At 38.9% G+C, this 15,251-nt stretch overlaps 1 protein-coding gene across 1 annotated transcript in view; it reads left to right on the forward strand.

Moving 5' to 3' along the window:
- Positions 1-15,251, forward strand: part of LOC126252422 (BAI1-associated protein 3) — a 503,482-nt gene that overhangs the window by 268,493 nt on the left and 219,738 nt on the right. Inside the window, exons 10-13 of the mRNA XM_049953312.1 lie at positions 1,699-1,806; positions 8,365-8,502; positions 12,057-12,108; positions 12,930-12,968. Coding sequence (XP_049809269.1) covers positions 1,699-1,806; positions 8,365-8,502; positions 12,057-12,108; positions 12,930-12,968 — 337 coding nt within the window. The remainder of the gene's footprint in view (positions 1-1,698; positions 1,807-8,364; positions 8,503-12,056; positions 12,109-12,929; positions 12,969-15,251) is intronic.

Genomic DNA, 15,251 nt, shown 5'->3' on the forward strand with positions numbered 1-15,251 from the left:
ACTATGTATCCTGAATCATCCAAAACATTGTAATGCTACCGATTTGCAGATTAAAACTGTGCAAAATAGTGTCATTAAAACCACTATCCTCACAGATCCAGCTACTGGAGAGGTCACTCTAATACTTTGTATATCAATGATAACAACTGACTCACCCATTCCCTTCAAGCAAATCAAGATTTTGTTTGCAATAATGATAAAAAAGGCTCAAGGTCAGACATTCAAATACACTGGAATTGATTTACTGTGTGAGTGTTTTTAATGTGCTCATTTTCTCTAAATTTTATCATGCAGGATCACAAAAACTGAAACTATACTCTATACTTTTGGGAAGTAGACTATACAAACAACAATTTTATGCTAATGAACTACATTGTTGTTTAGAGCTTGCTAAAGCCTGCTCGATATTATAAAATTACTCCCAGCTGATTTTTTTTTTCTTTTTTTTTTTTCACTTTACTCCATCAGTAGTATATTAAAAATGAACTATGTTTTACGTAATATTATATATGTGCACAGCAGTATATATGTAATATTATATATGTGCTGTGAAAAGATGCTGTTTCGTTTCCTTCGTAGACAAATTTTTCACATGGCCATGCCCTTTCATGAACTGGTAGTTCAAAAAGGCAGTTCAAACTCTTACCAACAGTATCCCAAAAATGGAAATGTATACTCTTAAATTTTGTAATTGTATTGTGTGCAAAACATTAAAAAATTTAGAAAGATTGAAAAACATAAACAAAGCAGATTTTTTTTTTCATTCATATTCTATACTTCCAAGTTCCATATCTTCAAACCAGGCAAAATTGCAATGAGGAGACAAAATTTCCATCCTCACACATTTCCCAAGGAGACCTGATTGGGGCATATACCCAGTTCACACACCTATTTAGCAATTTGAAGCATTGCCAGATTGGCTAGTTTTTCAATAAGTTTAACACTTAAGATCTAGAAGTCTGCATAAATTAATCTTTCGTAGTGTGCATGTGCTCTCCTGAGAGAGCACCACATGCATTTTACATGAAAGTCCTGGCCACTGGTGAGGGAGGCATTGATAGGGGACAAGATGTTTTGTCCGGAATTCCCAATTCATAACATTTGCTGTACGTGTGTCTTAGGGAATTTCTGATAACGCAGCATCCCATGTAGAGATTACATGGAAAATACTCTCTCGGTTGACTAGTTTACAATTTATCCATATTTTCACTAATTCTAGAGTTCTAAAATCCAATAAAATGACATAACATCTTTGTTTGTTCAAAGTTTAAATCTGTCTTTTGTTGAGTTTGTCTTCTGCTGCTGCAGGTTTGTGTCCATCACTGCAACTCTACATAATTCTGCGTGGGGTACAACACTGGATTTAGCTGATGTATTGATTGCCACTATTACACACATACAGTAAACACAGGGCACACCCTCTAATTTCATGACACTTTTGTAATTTTACCTTGCATTTTAATTGAATCAACTGTGGTTTCTTGGTGAAACACTGTAAATTAACCAAACAAACACTGTTTTAGCCTTGTTTCACAATTTATTATTAATGTTATTGCACAACCTAGGTTTCAGGTTGTAAGCCCATTTTCAAGTACATTGCTGATTCACAAAGATGATAATACATAGATAAACATGATGACAAGGCAAAGATGTTAATGACCTTCTACATAAACATAATATATTATTTCTTTTGAACAGGTGTCTTGGTCTTTTGGCAAATATGAAAGCATTCTGGAAATGTTGCCCCTTCAACAAAGAAATTAGAGGCGAGATTATAACAGCTCTTAAGAAAGGAACACTTGAATGGTAAGATTTTAATTCATTCATTACTTTGTTAGTGTATGTGACATTCTTTTTCATAGCAGTTTAGAAGGCAAAAAATGAATAATTATTTTTAAAAAATACATTGTACCTACACAAAGATTTCCATATATGTATGTAGTCTTCCTCCTATGAAGTATCCTTGACCAAGTGAGTACAAAGGTAATGGTTGACATACATGGGTTAGAGTAACAACTTATTGTTTATTAACCATGAGCTAACTCAGTACGGTATAGCTTTAGAGGATCAAGATTCACACATGAGTACAACTGAGATGTCATTCTGTGATGATATATAGTGAGTGCCCACTATGGCGGTGTCCACCATCATCAGTGGTAGTGATGAGCAGGGAGGTGCCATGGAGGCAGAGCAACATGCTCCCATAAGGCCATGAGCTCCTGGGCTGTCGAGGAGTAGGTCCAGTGAAGTGGAGTGGCTCACAGGAGTTCAGCGGCTATGATCCAGGGAATGGCGAAGCAGTACCTGTCATAGCAAATGATGGGCATACAGTGGCTGTGATCCAGCTGAAGGCAAAGTGGGGTCTTCTGAAACAGCTGACAGGCTTACAGTGGCTGTAATCCTGCCAAAGACATGAGACAGCACTGTGGGATGGGTAGCAGAAGCAACAGGCATTTTGATTCAAAGCATAGGCTCGAGGGCATCTGGCAGTCGGTTTAAAGTCCAGAGCTGAATTGGCCATTGAGTTCTGAGTGGCGACCTAACTAGCTGTCAGCAGAGGAATAAAAGCATGGTGTCACAAGGACGTGTGACCGTGCAGATGTAAGGAGCTGCCTGTGGCTACAGCACTGTTTGCCATGGCTTGCGCACAACGTATCAGCACGGTTTGCACCGCCAGGCACTGTGACAGCTGCAGGAGGCTTGTCAGTCAACAGCTCGGTAACTCTTCTGTTGACAAACAACCTCCCAAGGTAATGCTGGGCCATGTCTGTCCTGCAAAGCATATCTGCGAGTAGGGTGGACAAATATGCAGGGGCCCAGCCCTGCAATACACTACACTCCTCCCCCCCCCTTAAGGGAGATAGTGCAACCATCTCAAGGCGCACAGCACTCAGTGGAGGAGGCACCGCGCAACCACCAGAACAGATTGGAACAAGACAATAGAATACTCCGCAAGACACCTGACGGTGTGTGGCGGAGGGTACCTTGAGTACCTCTATCAGTTCTCCCTTCTATTCCAGTCTCGTATTGTTCGTGGAAAGAAGGATTGTCAGTATGCTTCTGTGTGGGCTCTAATCTCTCTGATTTTATCCTCATGGTCTCTTTGCGAGATATACATAGGAGGGAGCAATATACTGCTTGACTCTTCGGTGAAGGTATGTTCTCAAAACTTTAACAAAAGCCCGTACCGAGCTACTAAGCGTCTCTCCTGCAGAGTCTTCCACTGGAGTTTATCTATCATCTCCGTAACGCTTTCGCAATTACTAAACGATCCTGTAACGAAGCGTGCTGCTCTCTGTTGGATCTTCTCTATCTCTTCTATCAACCCTATCTGGTACAGATCCCATACTGCTGAGCAGCATTCAAGCAGTGGGCGAACAAGCATACTGTAACCTACTTCCTTGGTTTTTGGATTGCATTTCCTTAGGATTCTCCCAATGAATCTCAGTCTGGCATCTGCTTTACTGACGATCAACTTTATACGATCATTCCATTTTTAATCACTCCTAATGCGTACTCCCAGATAATTTATGGAATTAACTGCTTCTGGTTGCTGACCTGCTATTTTGTAGCTAAATGATAAGGGATCTATCTTTCTATGTATTCGCAGCACATTACACTTGTCTACATTGAGATTCAATTGCCATTCCCTGCACCCTTCGTCAATTCGCTGCAGATCCTCCTGCATTTCAGTACAATTTTCCATTGTTAGAACCTCTCGATACACCACAGCATCATCTGCAAAAAGCCTCAGTGAACTTTCGATGTCATCCACAAGGTCATTTATGTATATTGTGAATAGCAACGGTCCTATGACACTCCCCTGTGGCACTCCTGAAATCACTCTTACTTCGGAAGACTTCTCTCCATTGAGAATGACATGCTGCGTTCTGTTATCTAGGAACTCTTCAATCCTATCACACAATTGGTCTGATAGTCCATATGCTCTTACTTTGTTCATTAAAAGACTGTGGGGAACTGTATCAAATGCCTTGCGGAAGTCAAGAAACACGTCATTTACCTGTGAACCCGTGTCTATGGCCCTCTGAGTCTCGTGGACAAATAGTGCGAGCTGGATTTCACACGACCGTCTTTTTCGAAACCCAAGCTGATTCCTACAGAGTAGATTTCTAGTCTCCAGAAAAGTCATTATACTTGAACATAATACGTGTTCCAAAATTCTACAACTGATCGACGTTAGAGATATAGGTCTACAGTTCTGCACATCTATTTGACGTCCCTTCTTGAAAACGGGGATGACCTGTGCCCTTTTCCAATCCTTTGGAACGCTACGCTCCTCTAGAGACCTACGGTACACCGCTGCAAGAAGGGGGGCAAGTTCCTTCACATACTCTGTGTAACATTGAACTGGTATCCCATCAGGTCCAGCGGCATTTCCTCTTTTGAGCGATTTTAATTGTTTCTCTATCCTTCTGTTTCCCTGTGTTTCATTGTTTCTTGGTGTGTCTTCAATAATTTTTATTGTAGCAGGATTCTTCAATTGCTTGAGTTTGCTTATGTGTTCATTCATCAGTGTAGTCATGTTATTGTATTGTGCCACTCTGTATTTGAATCCTCTGAAAATGCAAGTATGTCCAACTGTGTACCAGACATGGACTGTTCAATTCTTGGATTCAATACCTGTGTTCAGCTGTTTGGCTGTTTCGATTCTGATAGGTGTTCCTTTGGAATCTGTGTACAAATTTCTCAGCAGATGCAAGTTCTTGACAATGTTCTCTCTTCTGTGTAGTCTGGTCAGTCTTTTCATGTGGTTTTCCAATGTACATTCTCTTACTTGCTGTCATTGGTCTGTGAATTCCTCAAGTTTTTGTGTTCGCTTGGGTCCTAGTTCCCTTGCAGTGCATTCTCAATCACTGGAGCTATTGTTGCCTCCAGCTTACCCACTTGGGGATTTGACAGTTCATCATTGCCTCCAGACCTTCCATTCAGGGGTTGGGCAACTTAGGACCTGCTGCAGAGCATCATTCACTCAGGTTCTCCAGTTTTTTTTCCCACAGCGTTCAGACAGAGCATCCAGGAGTTTTGCGTGTAGCAAGCTGGGCCTCCTGCTGTCACACTTGTTTACTATATTCTCATGCTGTGTAGCACTCCATTCTTGTTCACAGAATTCTACACCAAATATCCATCTGGTACTGATGCAGCCCTTGTACATGACAACATCAAACTCCAACATATTCGCTGTTGGCCCTTTCATCATCAGTCCAGTCTTTGATGGCCCGTCCTGTCTGTCTCTCTCCCTCTCTCTCTCTCTTTGGCCACGTCATGCTCAACCTTACAGTCATCGCCAGCCCTATCACAGCTGGCCCTCACAACGCCATCCCCAGCCATTATCAGCACTGTCACTGTTGCCACATGTGTGCCCAGTCATGCCCAGCCCCTCTCAAAGCTGTTCCCAGAAGTCAGCAACACCACCACCGCCTCCTATGTGGCCGTCCCTGTAGCTAACCAGCCACCCCTGCTGGCAATGCCAGTCTTATTGCGTGTTCTTCCAGGCCTGGGTTGCACCTTCTCAGACTCTTTGCTGCAAGCCCTGCCTCTGTACAAGCCTTCACTGTCACTGCCCAAGGTGGCCAGTTGTCATTACCCTGCTTGGAAACAGTGTGCTTCTTTTGTTGGGGTCAGTTTTTTTGTGTAGATGAAGTGGCTTTGTCATCCTTGTTGTGCCATGATGTCACCAGCTATGGCGAAGAAGCCAGCTATGGCTGCATAGTCAGATTGGAATGTGACATGGCATGGCAGCATTGTGCTTGGCATGGCAGAGGGAACATAGCCAGGTGACAGACGAGATCAGGATCTGGTGCTACAGCCAGCAAACCAAGAGCATTAGCTGGAGTGGATGAATCTTGAGCAGGGACTACACTTAGAATCCACACTAATTATGAGTGTCACATGTATCACAATATCATTATACTCATCACCAGAAGATGTTAATATGGGCAATGAAAGAACACTGTAACATGCAACCATTATCCTAGTCACCAGTTCAAATATCCATGGTAGAATGGTGTACTAAGGTATTGATTAATACGCACACTTTAGGATAACAACTGTTTGTTTATCAACCATAATATAACTCAGTACTGCTTTAAAGGATGAAGGTTCACACATTAGTACAACTGAAATGACCCTCTACATAGCAAGTGCCCACTATGACAAAGTCCACAATCATTGGTAGTGGCGATGAGCAGGGAGGTGCCGAGGAGGCATACAAACATGGTCCCATGATGCAGTGAGCTCATGGACAGATGAGGAAGAGGTCCAGTGAAGTGGAGCCTTCCAGAGCAGCTCACAGGCATTCAGTGACACTGACAGTGGAGGCACTGTTGGATGGGTAGCAGCTGTGGCAGGGATTGTAGTCTCGAGGGCAGCTGGTGGTTAGTCGGGAGCCCACAGCTGAACTGCTCAAGGGGCTGAGCAGTGATGTAAGTACTAGTAAGCGGAGGAATGCAGGAGCAGTATCACATGGACATGTGAACTCGTGGACGCAAGTTGGTGCATGCATCTGCATTGCTGTTTGCTGTGATTTGTGAACCACATATTGGCACAGGTTGTGCCCACAGATGCTGTGTCAGTTTTATGAGGCGTGGCAGCCAACAGCTCAGTGACTCTTCAGGTGGCAGAGAACCTTCCAAGGTAAGGCAGGGTCCACGCCTGGCCTGCAATGCATATCTGTGATTGTGGTAGACAAATATGCAGGGGGTCAGTGAATTGGTACCAAATTGTTAACAGTTAAAATAATGTTACAGAAATGAGAGTAAAACATTTTACTAAAAACAATATTCTCAGTGTGTGATGAATAAAATGTCCTTACAGCTTAACTGTATTTATTTTAACCTGGGCTTTCTGAAGTTTTTGAATGATTCAGCTTCATGAACTGTTGACCACTGACTTATTGTTTTAAAGTTAGAATGCAACAGTAATCGAGTTTCATACACTGAAACTATTTATTGACAAAGAAGACAGTTTATCACTAACCTGATGTAATATTCGAATTAGTTGCACCTTGGCACACAGAAAGATCACATGCTCATCTGTAGCTGTCAAACTTACAGATGTACCAAGTCACCACCCAGATTTAGATTTTCTGTACATTTATCAAACTGAATAAAGTGATTAAAACAATTGCCATGATGGTTCCTTCAAAAATGATGGCCATTTTTCCTTCCTAATCTGATCATATCCCAGCATGTATTCCTCCTGAAATGCCCTCACTAGCTTCCTTTCAGCTTTAATGCATGTACATGCAATGCATATGCATGTGTGTGCTTGCTCGCTCCCCCCCCCCCCCTCCCTCCCCCACCTCACCACATCTATCTTGGTTCACAGTACAAACAAAGAGTGAGAATACACACAATTAGGTACCCATCTTCCTAATTTTCTCCATGGTGATCATAAGAAATGCATTTTTTCATTCTGTTCATTTATTGATTCACTCATTTTGTTCTGTAAATCCCACTTTCAGGGATGTGGAATAAGTCCAGTTATACTTTAACAGAAAGAAGTTGCTATTGTATGCTACTTCTGTCAAGTGTACAAACAACCAATTACAATCAGTTTATAATTTGTTTAAAGTAACTTTGTGATTGACATTTGAGTGGTAAGGTCCAGCTGCCAGCCAACTACAGCTCTTTCTTCAGAATCATGTGCTTGCTGTGTTGTTGGTTTGTAGGTACATGCAGAGCCTTGTGAAACATGGCTGGCTGCTCTTTGATACATATTTTCCTTGCCAATGCAACTCCAAAGTAATTTTATTTGAGCTATAATTTGTTTCCATTTTTAATTTATTATAAATCAGGATTTGATGTGTATGAGTATAAACACACCTACTTTAAGAAAATGCCAATGCTCTTTCTCTCAGTCTACTCAGTTGTTGTTTGTATTATAGTTTCCCCAGTTTCTACTAAAATTCAAATAGTAGCCATTCTGGAAAGAATGTCATCTTGAGATACAGTCACTCACAAGATTTTGTAACATATGAATTAGTTGCACTGTGGCACACAAAAAAAGACCAGATACACACACATGTCTGTTCCCCCCACTCCAACCCATCTTGCTCCACAATACATGAAATGCTCCATACTGATGCCTGTTCCCAGCAATTTTCAGTTACAAACAATAGTGATATCATTTTGAAGAACAAAAATATAGTAACCTAGGAGTTTTTGCAAGAATGTGTACCTGCTTTAATTTATGACAAGCCCTAGTATATATTTTAAGTAATTATATTCTCTATTTGATATTTTACTTAACAACATAGTATAGTATTTAGCAAAGTATCAGAATAAAAACATTTTAAATATATTGCTTTTTCTTGACAAGTGTCTTATCTTAAACATTTTACAGGTATGAAGAAATTCATACATACCATAAACCAAGTTCAAGGAATCAAGATGTTGTTATACACAGTTTGATCCATCTCATTACATTGTTAATTGTTGATCTTCAAAAAGGGTTAGATTTCTACAACAGTTTATTTGAAAGGTGAGATACCATACTTTCAAATTATATTAATTTGTCATACCAATGTTTGAATGAAATCACCTGGAAAACGTAGAACTAAGTAATGAGGTTATAATGCTTCATAAAGTCTTACAAATGTCAGTTATATGTATATAAGTATGAAATCTGCCATTACATGTGGTGTGTAAAAGAACAATGTGGCTGTCAGAATATTAGCAAAGAAACAGAAAATTTTTGACTGCCTTGTTTTGCAAAGGAACAATGAAACAAAAGGGAAACAAGACCCATTAGTAAATCCAGTTATATTCCATAAATCCATAGCGATCTCTAACTCTTACAAATGGGTTGACATACGTTCACTAGAACCATAACAATCTCAGTATGTAGAGAACTCAGACTAGTTGAAGTGATTTCTATAGCTATGTTGTGTCACAAACTGTACCACCCCTCTACAGTTTAACCATCTCGTTTTTTTTCCTTTTATGTCTCAGTATTCTATTATTTGAGTTCTTTGAAGACATTACTGTTAGGAATTTGCCATTTCTTCTGTGTGTTTTCTGTTTTTAACTGTTTGTGTGGGATGAAATAGAATTGCATTAACTATATTCATCCTTTCGTGTCATCTTTACAGTTTACTCAATTGATGAAACATGATAATTCCAGTATCATATTATGAACTATAAGTTACAAGTAACAGGATAAAACAAGTGCTGTGTGGTATGGAACATGTAGCACATTATGTGACTCTTGGGAAGGAGAGATCATCACCACATTTTAGCCAACCTCATGCATTGAACTGTACAGATAGAATACATACAGTATGATGTGACTGAAAGCAGACACTTTGAGGCTAGACCTATTGTGTAACTAAATTAAACAATAATATAAAAGCAAACTGAAATCTGTGTCAATCACAAATAAGTGTATTAATATGATACATTGTAAGGTGTAACCCTTAATCTTCAGATACTTATATTTGCTTTCAATATCTAAGTCTATGTCCATGTAGGTGATGTTATTGTGGCATTATGGTAGGATACATTTTATTTTATTAAAAAATAAATAAAAATAAAACAAAATAAAGGTCAGGCACTAAATATCCTCACTGACTACATCTACTCATAGCACTAGATTCAAATCCATGTGTATGAAATTGTATAATGATATAGCATCACACGCACTAGACAATGATTAGGCATGAGGAAGTAAAAAGTATCCAAGGATGAGACTTTATATTGAAATTTCTGGAAAGAAACCTGCTAGTTATACCACATTTATCATACCAGATTTGACTGTTACACTGATGAATTTATTTAAAGTAACGCAAGGGCTATTTGATCAAGAACCCTCTGTGTGAACAAAGTCATGAGTGACATCTAAAACATATTTAACTTGTGTGGTGACTACTTCAATTTGTATACTCATTATTTGTTTCACAGGAGTTTAGATCAACAACCATTTGTAAGAAGCAATGTAAGCAAAGATACATCATACTCTATGTGGTAAAGACTTAAGGGAATACTTTAATTATCAACATAGTTAACAGCCATAGTGCCATACGAAATGCATATAGATTTCACACGTAGACTCACATGCTTACTCACTGATGCCCTGAGCGACTTTAATGACACCTCAAAAACATTGCAGTTTGATATGCTTTCTTAGTCTTCTAAAGAGTGTAGCAGAGGAATTCTAAAGAGTGCAGCAGAGGAAACATGTGTTTTTTAAACTGCTAGTGCTCAGTGGGGAGTGAGGTTATTGACCTTGGACAACCTCGACATATGTTTCAGACAATGCAGTTTCAGTCGCTGCAGTGATGGAATGTAGAACATAGAGTGTTTGCAGTCAAGCAGGTTTTTAGGAACAGTGATTCAGTGAACATGGTTCAATATCTTTTCCTTCAGAGTTATGATACTGAATGCCAAAGTGCAGTCCCATATTGAAACACCTTGCTGTGGTGGGTTGACGTGTAAAGGAGTACTGGCTCTATGGGTGTGGGGTGGGGAGTTGGAGGGGGGGGGGGGGTAGTTATCCACTAGGTGACAGGAAGTAGCACTGGATATGTCTTGTCATTAGCCTCATTGCATTTTATATTATAATCTAAAATTTCACTCATATAAAATAATGATTATCCAGTAGCTAAATGAAAGGGATTTTGTGCAACACAAAAATTTTTGTGACATAATGGATATTATTCTTAGGGAAGATGTAGATGTCTTAATGATAAAGTTGAGAAAATGAACAGCAGTCATTTGCTAATAACCTGTTTATTGCACATCAAGATTTTAATCGCTATGTGGCTATCAACAGTACTGTGAGAACTCAGTGTTCACAACAAGCATGAACTGAAATAGTGATGTGGGTAGTCTAGTAGGGGCTATTTGTGTAGACAAGTGATAATGATGATTTGATGTACATCTTACCACATTGGTGGTAGTCACACAGTGGTTGGAATCTAGATATGCAGTAAACAGATTATTACTGACTGATTGCCATACATACATATGTACATATGTTTTCTCAATATTAAATAAACGTAGTCGCTGAGTGCACCCACTCCATATGGAATCGAATTTGATAAATGTCTTTCAGCATGCTACCTCAAAATTTTAAACAGCTTCCTGCTTCCAGAACTGGAAAGGCATCAGGTGAACTTGTGAGAAATGTGGTTCCAGCAGGATGGTGCCTCAGCTCACATGGAAAGAGCATCTGTGGAAGTGATGCAACAATTGCTGCATATCATTTCATGATTCAGCAATGTCTCTTGGACTACATGCTCTCCCAATCTATCAGTTTGTGACTTCTTTTTGTGGAGCAATCTGGAATCAAGAGTGAACATGAATGAGTGCTACAGATTTGATAACCTGAAATTTTCCCTTCATCAAAACATTGAAGTTGTGTCAAATGAAATGTTGGAGAAAGCTGTGTAGACCTTTGAGGGGAAGCTCCAAATTTGCATTTGAAAAGAAGGATGTCAGCTTAACGATGTTACTTTCCAAACCAAATTAATTTACGTAGATGTCAACAATGTAATAAACATATTACTATTTAATTTATATCTAAAAACACAGATGTTGTGACTTACCGAACGAAAGTGCTGGCAGGTCGATAGACACACAAACAAACACAAACATACACACGAAATTCAAGCTTTCACAACAAACTGTTGCCTCATCAGGAAAGAGGGAAGGAGAGGGAAAGACGAAAGGATGTGGGTTTTAAGGGAGAGGGTAAGGAGTCATTCCAATCCCGGGAGCGGAAAGACTTACCTTAGGGGGAAAAAAGGACAGGTATACACTCGCACACACACACACACACATATCCTAATTTAATTTGAAACATTTGTCTGTAAATAAAACTGTGCAAGTTATTCACTATTGAGAAATGGGTTTCCTTACCTCCATCCTGTACTTCAACTTTTCTTCCTTAAACTTATCCTGTTTCTAACTACTCTGATTTGCTTTTGTGGTTGGTGTGAATTTAAACTCAATTTCCATAAATATCTAATATGTTTTATTGAACAGTGAATGGATTATTTTATATATCATCTAATGCTGTTCTGCTCTTTGTTGCAGCACAAATGGTGTTCTCTACTTTTCTGCAATTTTCAAGCAACTTGAAAAAATGGTGAGATAAACAATTAACTTCAATATTTATCTTCTGAATGTACCACAAGTGTTTTGAATGTAACCAAAAATGTTTGTTGTTGTAAAATATACTTTCAACTTGCATCCTTCACTAGCTGAAAACCTTTTTAAGTTTCTCATGTTACCCCTGATGTCTTCTTTTGGGTTGATTCATTTATGATAACATTTTACTGTCCTGAGTAGTACCTGTGTATAAATATAATTTTGTTTTTGTTTTTAGTGACGTGTGTTTTTATATGCATATTCTTTCAGTCCTGTGTAATGTGAGTCTGTGTTTAATGGTATGGTTATGTTGTCTTCAGACTTAAAGAATTGATGTAGAAATTTATAGTTTTCAGCATGTGGTACAACAGATCCTTATTCTGTTCCTAAATTGGAAAAAGTCCTAAAAACAGAAACCAGAAAATAACCGTATAGAAATTTTGGACCACCATTGGTTAAATATTTTATTACCAACCCAAGAAATAAATTGGGAACAAGGTGCAGCATCTTATTCACTGTAAAAGGAAACTCAAATTTAGTTACAAGTGGACCACTTGAGTTTGCTAAAGCCATAGAATTGTGTGTCTCTAGTGTTTTTAAATCCATTCAAAACTCTCGAAAAGAACAAAAAACTAAGAAAACATAATATTGAAGTTACAGGCCTAAGTCTGAAAACAACATTATTGTGTGTATTTGGTTTTGTTTCTATGCTGTTGACATCCTGTACTGTTGATTTTAAATTATATGTGAGAGTTGATGTTTGGAAGCTAAGTGCAGGAAAGAAGACCATGAAGTGAAATCCACCCTTTATGTTCTCAGTTGGCGGAGGATGTGGGCAAAGAACTGGAAATCTTTGAGGTACCAAATGGTCAAGGGCTCTGATGTTGCCCTTTTAACGTCACTTAGAGTAGACATAGTTCTCTTAGTCCCAAGTGTAAGACAACATTTTTGGTACCTTACAATTTCAGTGGTTTCCATTTACAATTTCTGTTTACAGTGCTCATCATCAAATGTTTTGGTGTTGTTATTTGATTTCATATAAACAACATAGAGGCGGTTATTTTACATACTATTATGTTTCTGATAGCTTCTTCTCACAAAGCATACTTTAGGCTCATATTTTATTGTAAAATATTTAAACTGACAGACATATAGACTTACATTTTCTGCATGTCTTCTGTCACCAGTTTCGCATCTAATATTGACTGCAAAGCAGAAGTGGTCAGCACAGACAAATTAAAATGAAATGAGACTGTATTGTTCCAGAGATTTTTTCTAGTCTCAGACATATATTAAAATGAACCTGCATGAAATTCTTCTCCCAGATAAATGTGAAACACAAACAGGAAAACAAGAAAATGATCGAGTGAGGGATGAGAGGTGGGTGGGGTGGGGGGTGGGGGGGGGGGGGGGGGGGGGAATGTAATACTGAAACTAAAATCAAGAAAGAGAGCAGTCAATTGAGGATACAATGAAACATTTGGGACCTCATTAACTGCAGGATCATTCTAGTAGAACAGAATTGTATAAAAGATTACTGCAAAAGAGAAGGAAATGGGTTTTATATTTATCATTGATGAGCAGTTGAATTAAGAGGCATTGACCAAATAATGTGTAACATTCCTTTTGCTCTAATGGTGGCAACAACTTGTCATGGCATGGATTCCAGGAAACACCTAAAACATTGGGGAGATATTGTGATCTCTGTTCATTCAGACACTGGACATAAGAGACTGAGAGACTGACCAGAGCTGGGTCCAAAGAAAGTACATCTTTCCTGATGATGCTGCTTATGTACTCAAAACCATCCAGGTCAGGTGAACCAACAAGACAACAGTATTGCCTTCAAGTTCCAGGAATGTACCTCAAACCATTTGGACACAGTTAAATAGTGATGTGATGGTGCACTGACTTGCTGAAGATACAGGTCTCCTCAAGGATACTGTAAGTGAACAAATGGATGTTCATGATGTGAGATGATGCCAGACAAATCACAGTCCGATTTTCGTCCTATGTAATCATATATCACACAAAATTATCTCCCTGATCTTCGGGCATTATTGACAAAATTTGTGGTTTACAAGTTTTTAGGTTTGCACTCAAGTTATCCTTTCTTTACCCAATATTTTGATGACTTCCCTAGTTGTCTTTTTTAGGTGTCAGACATAATTTTATTACTTGTTGTTTGGACTCCTACTTCTATCACAAAGTGCACTAGCAAATGTTTCCTTGTATCATCAAACAACAAAACAGTCAATAGAAATTCAAGCCAACTGAAAATGTAAGAAATTTTGAGAAAGGAAAAGGATTTTGTCGTACACATTTGTCCTAACCTAAACCAGCTCATGATTCTTTTCATTAAACTGTAGGCACAACCTCTTCCTAAATATATAACTGCTTCTGTACTTCCTCCTCTTTGTTCGCCTACACCATCAACTCAAGAGAAACCAAAATTGCTGTCATCTATATCCTATATGTCTTGCCACTTGTGTCATTGTACGATACATCACCATTACGAAAATCAATGGAGATGGTTCACTTTCTTGTTTCCACCCATTTCTCTGTGTCAGAATACTTCTCTCTATATTCCCACAGTCATAAAATTTACACCTCCCTGGTACAACTCTGCTTCTGTGCCCATTTCCTTCTTCGGGCCTCTCAAACTTTACTTCTGAATGCAGTGTCATATACTTCCTGTAAATCCAAAAATTGCATCAGTGGATCTCTTGCCTACTCATAGTGGTGTCCCCGCACCTGTCTCACTGCAAATATGATTTACGAGGTCTGTTCAAAAAATTCCGGAACATTCGTAATTTCATGCCAGTGGTGTGTTGAAGCGAAATGCCAATGGCATCCCTGTAAACACCTGTGTTTAATGTGTAACTGCCAGAAGTTTCATTGTTGTATGGCATTTAATATTGTTCAGTGTTGTAGTGAGTAGAATGTTGTGTCACACAGTTTGCGAATTTCGAGGTTGCAGAGTTAGAGGATTAATGCATTTGCATTAAATTTTGTGTGAAACTCAGTAAAACCTTTGCAGAGACACGCCAAATGATGCAGGAAGTCTATCTTGATGAGTGCTTAAGCGGACTCTGTGTTATGAATGGTTCACATGGTCTGAAAATAGTCGAAAGGAAGTCA

The sequence above is a fragment of the Schistocerca nitens genome, chromosome 4, assembly GCF_023898315.1.
Source record: "Schistocerca nitens isolate TAMUIC-IGC-003100 chromosome 4, iqSchNite1.1, whole genome shotgun sequence".
Classification (NCBI taxonomy): domain Eukaryota; kingdom Metazoa; phylum Arthropoda; class Insecta; order Orthoptera; family Acrididae; genus Schistocerca; species Schistocerca nitens.